General features: G+C 47.6%; 1 protein-coding gene across 7 annotated transcripts in view; it reads right to left on the bottom strand.

Moving 5' to 3' along the window:
- LOC143029641 (protein pangolin, isoforms A/H/I/S-like) overlaps positions 1-15,000 on the bottom strand; it is an 87,095-nt gene that overhangs the window by 17,098 nt on the left and 54,997 nt on the right. For 5 of the 7 annotated variants that reach the window (XM_076192423.1, XM_076192417.1, XM_076192419.1 and 2 more), the window contains 2 exons: positions 14,610-14,724; positions 2,117-2,222 (listed from right to left, as the gene is read on the bottom strand). In XM_076192423.1, the coding sequence (XP_076048538.1) occupies positions 2,117-2,222; positions 14,610-14,724 (221 nt within the window). The remainder of the gene's footprint in view (positions 1-2,116; positions 2,223-14,609; positions 14,725-15,000) is intronic. The other 2 variants (XM_076192424.1, XM_076192420.1) reach the window with 1 other exon arrangement.

Below are 15,000 nucleotides of genomic sequence, written 5' to 3' on the forward strand. Positions count from 1 at the left end.
GAGTGGGGGTGGGATGGGGTGAGGGGGGGGGATTGGGGAGTGGGGGTGATTGGGGGTGGGGGGGGGAGATGTTCTGGGTGTCCACTTCCACAAAACAGACCGCCCGACGGAGTTGATCGGGCGAGTTACCAACTGGGTCCCCGAAGGGGGGAAAGCCCAGTTGGCAACACGGGGGGTGGGGGGTGGGGGGAAGGGGGGGGTTAAAAACACGTCCTCGCGTCACTCACGCGCGCGCACGCACACACGCAGACTGGAAAGTGAGCGTCGAAATATATATGTTTTGTGGATCACGTGGGGTGGGGGATGGGGGTGGGGGATGGGGGGATGCAGAACAGGTGGAGCACACGGAGCTAAAAGGGGACATGACCATGGGAGAGCCAAACAAGCTGGGAAAAGGGCCAGGCGGAAGAGGAAGAGGAGGAAGGGGAAGAGAAGGGAGGAGGAGGAGGAGGAAGAGTTCGACGGGGAAAAAGGATGAAGAGAAGGGAGAGAAGACGGAAGATTAGGAGCAGATGGAAGAGGAAGAAAGGGAGGAGGAGAAATGGTGTAGGAGGAGGAGGAAGAGAAGGAGGAGGAGGAAGAGGAGGAGGAGGAGGTCACTAATGGGAGGCCGGAAGTTTTGTACTCGAGAAGAACCTTTGGTCAGGCACAAAATCTATTCTGGGGCGTCTAAGGTCCGTTCCTTGTAAAGCACTTCGAGTCTGAGACCAAGTACCAGACGTGTGGCACTCGTAGAAAGTGCCACCGGTAGGACCGGGAACCCGATGGAACGGTTGTCGTATAGTGCCAACGGCTGACGACCGCGTATCCAATCAGGAGTCCACTAAAGACCTGGTACTCGCCGAGTCCCCCCGAACTCTCGAAGTCCTTAGGTAAGGGATCGAAGTGCATGCGGACGAGAAGGGTTCAAGGTAAGGTCAGGTCCTCCAAAGGTCTTCCAAAGGGGGAAGGTACTGGAAAGGGGAAGGAAGGTTCTGGGAAGAGGGGGGGGCTCCGAAGGCCTTCCAAAGGGAAAGGTCCTGGAAAGGGGAAGGTTCTGGGAAGGGGGGGGGGGCTCCGAAGGTCTTCCAAAGGGGCAATGTTCTGGGAAGTGGGGGGGGGGGGCTCCGAAGGTCTTCCAAAGGGTAAGGTACTGGGATCGTTATAAGCAACTTGACGGACCACCAACGCCTTTCAGCACGGTGACGCACTTTATATATTTCGTTCTGGCTAAGGACAGGCGTTTTTTGTGCAGGTGAACGGGAATAAGGAAAGGGAAGAGGAGGACCCCTGCCCTGAAAGAGGTCTCGATCGATCGAGACCCCTTGGGCCCGGAATCTTCCTCTTCCTCCTCTCCCTCACCCGAATAAAATCATCTGTCTTTAATATGGACGTTAACAAGTACATCACGGTGTTGAAGATATGGTGTGTGTGTGTGTGTGTGTGTGTGTGTGTGTGTGTGTGTGTGTGTGTGTGTGTGTGTGTGTGTGTGTGTGTGTGTGTGTGTGTGTGCACGCGCGCGGGTAAAGTGGGGGTGGGGTGGGGAGGCGAGGTTGTATACATGCAAGGACACTGTTCCTTCACAGATGAGATGAGAATGCGATGATGGGTGGAGGAAGTGGATGGGGATGGGGATGGCATTCTTATATCGGTGGCTTAAAAAAGTGTAAATTGTCATGCACAAACACAAACCCCCCCTATCCTCACCCCTACCCCTATCCTTATGTCCCCGTCCCACACTATCCCATACCAGATTTGGCACAACCTGCTCTTCCTATCCTACGTCAACCATATCCTTCTAAATAAGTCAATTTCTTAGATCAATTTCAAATTTTTTTCTTTCACCCACTGGTTCCTGTACTCTTTCCACAGTGACACATTTACATTTCACTCCCGTACTATGACAAATCCTTATTTAAATTCCTGTATTAATTCCTGAAGTATATCAAGTATACCCTTCCCCCCATTTCTCTGTAATCTAAGTACTCTCATTTATCTCCTTAGGGGGGAAAAATAGACGTCCCCCTCTTCTTTCCTCCCCTCCCCCTACCCTCACCTACCCACCTCTCTTCTCTTTCTCCTCCTACCCTCCTCCCTCCTTTCCTCTACTCTCCCCCGATGACGTAAAGAGACCTACCTCCGTTCTTAGTTTCGATGACAGCTGTTTTGTTATCGACGGCGCTACTGACGGCGGGCTTCTGGTCCATGAGTCCCGGGTGTCTGCAAGCAGGCAACCAACTCAGCCAATAGTGGTAAGAGACAAAGGAAAGTGTTACGAAAAGGTGGAGAAAAAAGGGGCTGGTTAGTAGCAAGAAGTCAAATGACAACAACAGGGTCTACACTTTTATTGTAATTTTTTTGTATCATTTACAGAGACTGGCATATTTGTTTTTTTTCCAGCTTTGTACACGGCAGAGGGCCAATAAAGTGATGAATTAAGCAACTTAAATAGAAGCGTCTTATAACGAATCATATTGGAAGATATTTAACTGGAGAGAGCAATTGATTAAATTACAATAAAACAAAACAGAATAGAAAATAAAGTGCATTATAATAAAATACAATTTAAATTTATATAAACTCGTACTGCCCGATTAAAGGTCGAACAAATAAAAAAATAAATCAATAAATAAAAATAGAAAATAAAAAAAATTGGTGTGTAGTCATTTTCAAAAGTATTGCCCCCAGCTCCTGATTTTTAACGTAAATATAACTTCATTTACTTAAAATTTATTGTGTAAGTTGTCTTATGAAAGAAAAAATCTATTAATGCAACACGACCTTTTGGAATTAGGTCGGATGAAGTCAAAAGCCGTGAGAGCATTTTTCGAGTGACTACGTATCAGAGACGCAAATCAGCGTATCATATCGTCCTGACACGCAATGTAATATTTTTATCACTGTACAAAGGCGTACCAATATGCTAAAATTTATTTATATATATATATATATATATATATATATATATATATATATATATATACACACACACATACACAAAAATAAAATTAAACAAAATAAATACACACAAACAGCGACTTGTGACTGACCTTCACCAAAAATAAAACAAAAACAAAAAATAATAGATAATAAATAAATAAGAATAAATAAATTATATAAACGTATATAACAAAATATGCGTGGTTGTTTGTAGTTTTAGTTTCAGAACCTTATGACTGGAACAACATTTGGAGTGTAACACAACATACCCTATCTTCTTATACACGCAGTGGAACCTCGTTACTTCTATCAAACAATTAAATCATACAAAGACAAGGGAAGGAGGAGTATGAGGCACACAGCCTGTCCCGTATACTGGTCTCCTCCCCAGCTGAATAAAATAGAGTGTGCGACCAGGCCTCTGCGAGGTCCCTACGCGCATGCGCAAATATCCCTCTCCACCTCCTCCTTCTCCTCCCCCACATCAACGTAATCCTCAACTGCCAACAGCACATGGCAGTTGTCATTACGGTAATCAGTAGTTATACTGGTTAGAATGATCAGTATAATATGTCTACAGCATTAATGCTGAAATGATGAAATGTGCAATGCTCCTGGCTTCATTTGTTATCATTATTATTATTATTACTATTATTATTTATTTTGTCACTGGTAATTTTATTATGGCTAAAGTCAGGATACTTCGCTCATTCGGAGATGTCCCCACGTTGTTTTTTATTCTTTTATTTATTTTTTTACTGGTGCCAGACGATTTTGTTCAACTAAAACACTAAATTGCTATTAATGCCGGGTCTGGTTCCACAACAGCCCGGAAACAATATAATATTACACAAATCCTCTTCAAGACCGGCTCCAGTTCAATAACGTCCCAACAAGGGAAAGGGGGGACGGATTGTATAATCCTCCCCAATTACGCTACCCTACGAAAAAAAAAAATCGATAAACACCTTTGTCTTTATAAATACATATTTTTCACTGCTCGCCACCCACCGCCCCCCTCTCCCCCCCCCTTCCCCCCTGGACAGAAAAAATAAAATCGCTCAACAAGAACGGACTCAAAAAAATATATATTTGATCAATATATTTGACATCATTTTCTACTCGGTTAACTTGTATTGATTTTCGTCGTCATGATTGGTTACCGGTGGATTACAACGGGAAGGGGGAGGAAATTGGGATCTCCACTCGCAGAAAGAAGGGGGGAAGGGGAGGGGGAAGGGGGAGGAAAGGGAGACGAGTGGGGGGTTGGGGAGGGAAGGGGAGGAGAGGGGGAAGGGGGACGGGTGGGGGATGGGAGAGGGAAGGGGGAAGGGGAGGGAATGAGAGGGGTGGGGGAAGGGGAAGAAAAGGAGAGGAAGGGAGAGAGAGGTTAGAAGATGGAAGAGAGGGAAAGAGTCGGAATGGGAATGGGGGAAGGAGTGATCAGGTGGGAGGACGAGGGTGCGTTGAAGAGAGGGGGAGGAGGATAAGGAGAAGGAGGAAGAGGAGGATAAGGAGAAGGAGGAAGAGGAATATAAGGAGACGGAGGAAGAGAAGGATAAGGAGAAGGAGGAAGAGGAAGAGGAGGAGGATAAGGAAAAGGATGAAGATGAGGAAGAGAAGGATAAGGAGAAGGAAGAGGAGGAAGAGGATGATAAGGAGAAGGAAGAGGAGGAGGAGGATGATAAGGAGAGGGAGGAAGAAGAAGAGGAGGAGGAGGAGGAGGAAGAGGAAGAAGGAGCCGACGCGACACTACAATAAAGGTACGAGTACGGCACCGCTCCAAAACCGTAGATGGTATTATAATGACGCGGAGACGCGAAGAGGTAGCCGGGGCCAAGGGACGTTATTAAGGTCCCGGAATGTCGATACAAACATTTCCGTCGGGGGGGAAGGGGGGAAGGGGGGAACCCCGTCGACTTTATTGGTCTGGAAACCTTTGGCTGAGCAACAACACCTTCCAAGTCGAAGCGTCTGCGATACGCCAAATGAAAGAAGACCCGTACCGCCCCCCCGCCCACCGCCGCCCACGTGGGCGTCCGGGGGCTGTCAACACACTCCCGTGATCGGCCCACATGTCAGCCCTCTTCAGCCCCGTAGCCACTACGGGGCTGGAGCCGCCAGGCAATTTTATTTAGGAGAGAGAAAGAGGGGATCTGTGTTGGTGGTAATGTTACTATTGTCATGTCAGGGGTGGTGGTGATGGCTGGTGGTGGTGATGAGGTCGTGGTGATGGGTAGTGGTGATGCTGGGGTGGTGGTGATGGGTGGTGGTGGTGATGATGAGGTTGTGGTGATGGCTGATAGTGGTGGTGGTGGCTGGTGGTAGTGATGGGTGGTGATGAAGTGGTGGTGATGGCTGGTGGTGATGATGGGTTGGTGATGATGGCTGGTGGTGATGATAGGTGGTGGTAATGATGATAGGGAGGTGGTGATGGATGGTAGTGATGATAATGGGCTGGTGGTGGTGGTGATGATGGGGTGTTGGTGATGGGTGGTGTTGGTGATGATAGGGTGGTGGTGATAATGCTGGGGTGATTATGTTGGGGTGGTGGTAATGGCTGCTGGTGGTGATAGGTGGTGGTGGTGATGGTGATGATGATGATGATGATGATGATGATGATGGGGTGGTACTGATGGCTGGTGGTGGTGATGATAGCAGCTGGTGGTGGTAATGATAGCTGGTGGTGGTGATGGTGGATGGTGGCGAAAGTGATGGGGTAGTGATGAAAGTGATGGGGTGGTGGTGATGAGGTGGTGATGGTGATGGGTGATGATGGTGCCAAGTAGCGCCCTTGTCCTTGCACACAACCGCTCCCTTCTCCCTCTCCCCCCTTCCCCCCTCTCCCCCGCATCTCATCAACAAGACCTGGTTTTCAACGACGTTGAGGGCGGGCAAGACGCCCGAAGTCGGGTGTGTGATTCAATGTAATTTTTAGAACAACTTCGCTAATTCCTAAAAACAAAAGTCAATATGGAGCACTCAACCCTTTCGGGGTGCCCTCCCTCGCCCCCGCGCCCCTCGCCCCTCGCCCCGGATCTTCAAGTTCGAGTCCGGGTCCTTGCCCGATGCTGCGGCGGCGCCCTTAAGCCTTTCGCTGCGAATAAAGTTTTCTTCTGTTTGTCGTTAGGTGATTTTATTCAGATGAGGGAAATGGACATCGCAAAGTGAAGTTGAAGCTTTGGACTCCGTGTCCTGTGTTTACGTAAAGGAGGAGGAGGAAAAGTAGGAGGAGGAGGAGGAGGAGGAGGAGGAGAAAGTAGGAGGAGGAGGAGGAAAGAGGTGGAGGAATAAGAAGAAGAGAAGGAGAAACAGGGGTAGGAACAGAAGGACGGGCATAGGGATGAGATGAAGGAGGAGGAACAGAACGAAGAGGAAGAGGAAGAGGAGGAGGAGAAGGACGAAGTAGCGGAGCAGATGGAATAGAACGGAGAGGAGGAAGAGGAGGAGGAGGAGGAAGATAAGGGTAACGATCTTGACTCACTCCTCCCGACAGGCGACTCTATTCGTCTCCGTGCCGACCCCTCTGATGCATCTTTGTACCGACCGAGACCCCAAGTCGCGCCCCCTCGGCTGAACTGGACCGTCTAGCGTTAGCCAGACCAAAGACATACGAAGTAGTGGTCAAGCCATTGCTAAGGGAGCGCGTCCGAATGTCACGATTAAGATGTGCCGACCCTGGCTTCAACTTCGTCTCCATCACCGTATTTCGAATGATAGCGAAGGGACAGAAGCGCTGGTAAATTGCGTGAATGGGCGACTGGGTTCCGTTCGCGTTTCTTCGGGAGGACCCGCGTTCGAAACCTCACTTGGTCGCCGCTCAGCGACTCCTGGTGTAGAATATTTATTTTGCTGTGGATGAAAAGGCCCCTGTGAGGATGGCGAATGAGGTAGAACGGCGGAGTAGTGCCAACTAGGACGAAGAAATAAACCTAAAGGACAGTATGTGTAAAGAGAGAGAGAGAGAGATGAGGGAAGAGAGGGAGACAGTGAGAGAGGAAAGAGAGAGAGGGATGGGAGAGGGAGAGAGAGAGAGAGAGAGAGAGAGAGAGAGAGAGAGAGAGAGAGAGAGAGCGTGGACGGGAGGAAACAGAGGGGGCGACCGAGATACAGATCAGAAAATAGGTAAGAGGGGCAAGAAGACTATGTGAACAGAAATATATAATAGTCTGGTGGGGGAAGGCGGAGGGCTGGGGGAAGAAGGTAGTGGGAGGTAGGGGGGAAGGGAAGGGGGAGGGGAGGAGGGAAGGCAAGGGGAGGGGAGGAAGAGAAAGGGTAGTAGACCGGCGCTCCAATCAGTTTAGTGTAAACAAATTGATGAAAAGGTAAGGCGCTCGCAATTACTGCAGAGTAGGGAAAAGGGAGAGGAGGAGGAGGAGGAGGAGGAGGAGGAGGAGGAGGAGGAGGAGGAGGAGGAGGAGGAGAGGTGGGTGATGGATGTATGGTTGAGGAGGGGGGGATGTTGATTAGGGAACGAAGACAGGCCAAGCAGGAGGCTGCTGGGAGGGAAGGAGAGGTGCGAAGGAGGGATGATGATGATGATGATGATGATGATCATGGTAATGGCATGGATGATGGCCATAGTGACCACGATAGTGGTGATGGGGAACTACCAAAGTGCACGTGGGATAAAGGATTTACTGAAAGAGACACACATAGAGAGAGAAAGAGAGAGAGAGAGAAAGAGAGAGAGAGAGAGAGAGAGAGAGAGAGAGAGAGATGGTGGAGGGGAAGGGAGGGAAAGAATAGAAAGGGGAGAAATGGAGGTAGGGAGGGAGGGAAAGAGGTAGAGAGAGGGAACGGGAGGAAAAGAGTACAAAAGGGAGAGAGAGGGAGTGAGAGTGGGAACGGGGGGGTCAGAGTAGAAAAGGGGGAGAGAAGGAGTGAGAGAAGGAACGGGAAGGAAAGATTAGAAAAGGGGGAGAGAGAGAAAGAGAGAGAGGGGGGCTAGAGTGAAAGGGAAGGAAACAGTAGAAAAGGGAGAAAAGGGGGAGAGAGAGAGAGAGAGAGAGAGAGAGAGAGAGAGAGAGAGAGAGAGAGAGAGAGAGAGAGAGAGTGAGAGAGAGAGAGGGGGGGAGAGAGAGAGATAGTGAGGAAGAGGTAGAGAGAGAGAACGGGAGGGAAAGAGTAGAAAAGTGAGAGAAAGAGATAGAGATAGAGTGAGAGGGGGAGTGGTAGAGAGAGAGGGAACGGGAGGGAAATAGTAGAAAAGGGAGAGAAAGAGAGAGAGGGATAGAGATAGATAGAGAGAGAGGGGGAGTGGGAGGAGGGTAGGTAGGGTTAGGGTGTCAGAGAGCGGAGGACAGAGTGACGTCGCCTGACATAAAACAATGGACTCCACCAATAACAAGAGTTTGCCATTGTCTCGGGGCCCTTTTGATCAGCGGTATTATTACCACCGCCATTATCACCACTACCGCCATTATCTCGTACTATCTCATCCACTACTGGCCACCATAAAGTCGCTGCTGTTGCGCCAACGACCTGACCTGACCTAGCTTGTGACCCTTAGAAATTTGCAAACGCAAATGTAGTTATAAACAGTCTCTGTTGTCCGTGTCTCCTTCTCGCTCTGCCTGCTTGCTTGCTTGCTTGCCTCTCTGTCCATCCCGTCCGTCTGTCCGTCTGTCTGTCTGTCTGTTCCGTCCTTCCTCCCCCAATCATCACACATTTCGTTGTTGGTTCTCATTCTCAGAGTACCGCGACCATTTGGTACCGAGCAAGTCCAGACGGGTTCTTGTCACTCTTAATTAACACACACACACACACACGTACACACAAACACACACACACACACACACACACACACACACACACACACACACACACACACACACACACACACACACACACACACACCGGTGCAGTGATACCATTCTCGACCGCTAATTCAGCGATCCGAGTTTGAGTCCCGACAAGGGATGAAAAGGTTTCAGTATCGCTGTACTGCGAGCAGGCATTCCAACTCTGGTGGGCAAGGAATCAAGAGTGAGTGAGTGAGTGTGAGTGAGTGAGTGAGTGAGTGAGTGAGTGAGTGAGTGAGTGAGTGTGTGTGTGTGTGTGTGTGTGTGTGTGTGTGTGTGTGTGTGTGTGTGTGTGAGGTCAGAGTATTACCCATAGATCGGACCATACGCGAGTTTTCTTCCGGGAAGGTAACAGCTACCGATCACGAATCCACCACGTGATCCAAACACACTCCGTCATCGCTGATCCCGAGATCGATTCCTCAGGAGGTAGGATGACCTTCAGAATGTAAACACAGATCGAAATCAGAAGTTGTTTTCTGTTACACCAATGAGGGGAGGGGGAAAGGGGGAAGGGGGGAAGGGGGAAGGGGGGAAGGGGAAAAGGGCGAAGGGGGAGGAAGGGATGTATTTCAAGGTCTAAACTACCTGCATCAGTATCACTGTTACATAATGCTTAATCACAGCTGGCGATTCTCAACGCTGTAAACATAAAATTACCTCCACAACAGCCTTCCAGGTATGATAGTGAAAACTCTTGTACACATGAACTAATATCAAGGCAATTCTGAATACAAGCAGAATTACACAAAAATATGAATTCCATTATATATATATATATATATAATATATATATATATATATATATATATGAATGTGTATTACTACACAGGCGTGTACAAAAGCTTTCCCACAATATGTGTGTGTGTGTGTGTGTGTGTGTGTGTGTGTGTGTGTGTGTGTGTGTGTGTGTGTGCGTGCATATGGGCTCATGTGCGTGCGTGGGTGCGCGTGTGTGTATCCGTTCACACGGCCTGAGAGAACTGCAGCCATAGCTCTAACGCGCGAATACAGGATTGAACCAATCTCCTCGGCTCACCGATGGTGCCTTCCTATAAACAGGAAATTGAATTATTACGCGAGTCTAAAGCGTGATCCGAGACCATGGTGAATCACAGATACCATACAAACACCTCTGGTAGATTACTCGACGATTCCTCTAACAGCCAAATCACAATTAAAACATCTAAAATGTCTACCCGTTTTAAATTTGCCGCCAGACATCTATTTATTTGTTTATTCTTAGGCCTGAAGACACGCCTCCAGTCTGCTAGTGAACAAGTAAACCCAAGCTTTGATCCGAGTTCTCTCATGGCTGCCGAAGTTAATTTCTTAATTTGCCGTTTTGAAGTTGCTTGGATTTTGTCTTAAGTAGATTCATACCTTTCGAAGAATCTGAGCACCCCCCCCCCCGTGGTTTCATATTCTTAATCAACCTTAAACCTTTGTGCACACAAACACTTGCTCAAGCACGTCAGCACACGCACGCACGCACGCACACGAGCGCTACCATCCATTAGAAAAAAAAAAAAAAATCTGACTTCCTAATTATAATTCTACCATAAAGCTCCCCCCGCCCCGCAAATACTCAGTAATGGTACTCCTACATTTCTCTCTTTTTTTTTTTTTTTTTTAAGTCTGTACCACGCATGTCTCCTTCATTCCTCCTGTACTCCTTTTACAAGTCGACATCCTTACTACGCTTCCCTATCCCGTACATCAGTGTTTCCCAACTTTTTTTTGGCTGCGACCCTAAATCCACTCTTAGCCTGGAATCGCGACCCTAATTGTAATAATAAATTCAACCATTTCATGTTATATTTGTATGCACTTGCATAATGTTTATAATCTTTCGTTTTTATAGTTCAGTTTATATTTACTAGCACAATGAATTTAAATGCATTTGAAACTTGAATGAAAAAAAAGTTAAAAAAAAAAAAAAAAAAAAAGACCCTCTGGCGACCCTCAAAAACACCCTCGCGACCCTACTTTGGGTCGCGACCCTGGGGTTGGGAACCACTGCCGTACATTCTTCGAAGGTTATTTGCAGTCTATAGCCGTTCTTTCTCCCTTCTTTAGGATCCCTCCCACCGTTACTACACACGGCGCCATGCCGGTCCAAACTCCATCGCATTCCCAAACCTCCCCACTTTCAGCTTCTCAAATCTTTATTTTATTATTTTTCCCTCTTTCATTTCATCCCTATCTATTCTTGTCCTCTATGTCTCCTGTTTTATCTGTAAATTTCATGATTTCCTAAAACGCTTCCTGTTCCTCATTCTTTTTCAATTATTCGCCTTCCCTTCATTCTCTCCTCTTTACCTCCATCTTTCTTTATCTCTTATCCTTCGCGTTCCGTCTCGAGCCTGTTTTACTTATCATTCCCTCACCTTCCCGTCCTTCACCTCCACCCACTCTCCTGGGAGGATCTACCGTCCCCAGCTTTCGATGTGGCCTCCTGTCCACCGAAGCATAACCCAGGAGCGCCCTCGACACATTTACCCAATTAGCCCAGTAGGAGATCTGAACTCCTCAAGAACTGTGTCATCTGCAACCAAGTGCTCCCGAGCTCCCCCCCCCCCGAACTGGTGGTGTCATCGGAAGCATGTTGGTCTCGCAATGTTGTGCGTTCGAATCCCGCACTCCTCTCCGATTCCCAGCGGTGACTGTGTGTTACCTGCCCCAACAGTCCCTCGAAGCGCATAATAGGGCAAAGGTGACAGTTTCGGCCGTAGCTACTCAGTGCCTCCTGGCGTAGGCTCCTCACCACCATCCTGTTACGTATTTAATACATAACCGACTACATCAACCTGTGGCAATTAATTCTTAGTCTAATCGACAGCATTACTAACGCACACTTGCTCACTCAATCATTTACTTACACACACTCAGCATCGATGGACTATCAGTCGGCACTCCAACTATGGTGGGCAAGAAGTTGGAGGTGTGTGTGTGTGTGTGTGTGTGTGTGTGTGTGTGTGTGTGTGTGTGTGTGTGTGTGTGTGTGTGTGTGTGTGTGTGTGTGTGTGTGTGTGTGTGTGTGTGCGCGCGTGTGTAACGTCACAATATTACCCATACATCGGGCCATACATGAGTTCTCAGCTCTCATCCGAAAGGATAAAAGCTGTCGATCACGAGTTTGACACGTGATTCAAGGCCGTGGTGAATCACACACGCACACACACACACACACACACACACACACACACAGGTGCACAGACATACACACATGCACACACGCGCACACACACACACACACACACACACACACACACACACACACACCAGAAGATGGTGTCTGTTGAAGAAGTGTGGTAATAAGTTCCAGAAACAAATCAACTAATGAGCCCCTTCCTTCCTTCCTTCCTTCCTTCCTTCCATGTATCATATCGACGCGAAAAAAAATTGCGCAAAGTTATGATATTCGAGATCACAGGTTTGCTCTAAAAATGCTAACTTGCTATCTCAATCATCTTATGCCTCCTCACGCTCGTCATGTATCACATTAAAGCATTCATTTCATTATTTGGTTCTTCTAAGTGAATGTGTGTGTGTGTGTGTGTGTGTGTGTGTGAGAGAGAGAGAGAGAGAGAGAGAGAGAGAGAGAGAGAGAGAGAGAGAGAGAGAGAGAGAGAGAGAGAGAGGGGGGGGAGAGACGAGGTAGAGGCAAGGGAAAGAGATGGAGAGAGAGAGAGGAAGATAAGATACTCCTCTCTCTCCTCCTCCCCCTCTCTCTCTCTCTCTCTCTCTCTCTCCTCCCTCTCTCTTTCTCTCTCTCTCTCCCCTCCTCCCTCTCTCTCTCTCTCTCTCTCTCTCTCTCTCTCTCTCTCTCTCTCTCTCTCTCTCTCTCTCTCTCTCCCTCCCTCTCTCTGAGAAGTAAATATAATTGTGGTCCAGTCTGAAGGAAGCTGGATGACAACGTCCTAAGCTACAGTTTGTCTCGCTCCCACCGGAGGTTCTTTGATGATTGGGGGGAGGGGGGGAGGGGGAGGAGGTTGTTCCCCACCCGAAGACTCCGACTACATCCGCCTACTTTGCAAAGGCGGGGCCCTTTGGAAGGACGCGCGTATCAAGGCAGTCCTTCCTTCTCGGGCGTTTCTCAGACTCTCTTTGTTGTTGGTCTTCTTCGAACTTACTGGGGTCTTTCTTGCACGGAAGCTTCCCCCCTTCTCCTCCCCTCCCCTCCCCCCTCTCCCTTCCTTTCACCCTCTCCCACCTCTCCCTTCCTCTCACCCTCTCCCTTCCTCTCCCTTCTTCTCACCCTCACCCCTCTCCCTTCTTTTCCCCCTCTCCCTTCCTCTCCTCCTCTCTATTCCTCTCCCCCTCTCCCTTCCTCTCCCCCTCTCCCTTCCCCTACCCCCTCTTCCTTCCTCTCACCCTCTCCCCCCTCTACCCCCACCACTCTCCCACCCGCGGGTGACACTGAGGAACCGTTTCTTTCCAGGATTTAAGAATCATGGACTACCTTGTCAAGACCACAGACGGTCCTTGTTCTCGTGTTGAGGTCACTTTAACTTTGGGATAACGCTAACTAAACTACCTCAGTAACCGTGTAGGGTCTCATGCACGGCTACAAGTTAACCGTGGTTAGTTTGTTAACAAACTAACAATGGTTAATTTGTTAATGTTAACTTCATTTCCGTATTTTTATTCGAATTCCTTCTAGACCATTTCAGTCTCTGCTACTCAGACCGCGAGAAAGAGAAAGTTTATTTGAATGACTTTAGATTGCGTCGTGATCCCTGGAGACAACGACGGGTAGCTGCAGGACGGACGTCAGACAGAGTCATCTCCCTCCTGCCCATCTTCAAAAACCGTCAACATCCTCATCTCCATTACGTGAGAGGCGGACATTTGGTCCCCGGAATAGGCCCAAGGTGTCTCTCTTTCATTCTCTCTCTCTTTCTCTCTACTTCCTCCTCCTTTTCAAACAAAGAGAGCCGACAACCGGTGACTGCTCCCATATTCCTACTACTTTCTTCTGGTGACACAGAAAGAGTCCCACAATACAGACATAAGTCCAAAGTTTCTTCTCAAAGAGATCTACGGACGGGTCCGAGGAACGTTGCTAGACACTGTGAGGCCGAGGTCTTCCAGTCTGAAACTCGGGCCAATTTATTTATTTATTTATTTATTCATTGCTAACCCCTTAGCCAAGGCGACGTTCACAATTTTGAATAAAATCACCTCACGTTAGCCAGAATAAAATCTGTGGAGTGGATCAACGTAAGACAGTTGATCGGGATATTATTTTATTTATTTATTTATTCTTTTCTTTAATTCCTTTCCCTTGATGCACACTTCTTGCCCGGGCAGATACACGATACAAAGAAAAGATACATCGTGTGAATACTAGGAGCTCGTCTTCTCTAAGTGTGTTTACACTAAGACGTGTCAAGACACTGGGAATAAGATGTCGGGCGGATATTTGCTCAGGTTTACATACGGGTTCTCAGAAATTTGGAAGGCGTAAGACCTCTTTAAGAAAAAATACGAACTCCCAGAAATCTCTCTCTCTTTCTCTCTCTTTTTTTTTAGAATCGAAGTCAACCGAGGTGTACATTTTAGATTTTATTCTGGCTAATCTCGGGCGATTGTATTCTTGGTCCGAACGGGGTCCCAATGAGAGGAGACCTAAAAAAAAAAATAATAATAATAATAATAAATAAATAGATAAAAATAATAATAATAATAAATAAAAAATAGAAATAAAAATAAATAAATAAATAGATAAATAGATAAATAAATACTAATAATAAAATAAAGAAAAAATAATAAAATATTATAAAATAAAAGGGGAGGGGGAATGCATCCCCCTACAACTTAGGGGGAGAGGGTAAGGGTCAGTCACCCCGACGTAGCCGCCTGGGATCCATAAGGAACTTACCTGTGGTTATCGTGGGAGGTGTTCGGCAAGTCGGTCTTGGGTGAGGGCACGAGTGGGTGTGATAGCGGGGGCGTGAGCCCAGGGTGAGGCGCCATCAACCCGCTCGGAGAAAACCTGAAACAAGAAGACAACAAGAGACGGGACTTTAGTCACCGACTGTGAACCACGTGAGGATCCCAAATCAAACAGAAATTGGGGGTAAATTAATTAATGCTGAGGGCTCAGGTAAGGAAACAATACTGACTGTGACTTGATTCAAGGTCTATTCTGTGCAGTAATTGTTAAAACGGATAATTACCTATGTTTTTCATGTTTAACAGAGCATAACACAAAACAGCATGGGATTTTTCAATTCTGGAAATGTACAAAAATAAACCTGGTGCACAAGTA

Source organism: Oratosquilla oratoria, chromosome 11, assembly GCF_046742065.1.
Source record: "Oratosquilla oratoria isolate Oo_2021 chromosome 11, ASM4674206v1, whole genome shotgun sequence".
Lineage (NCBI taxonomy): Eukaryota > Metazoa > Arthropoda > Malacostraca > Stomatopoda > Squillidae > Oratosquilla > Oratosquilla oratoria.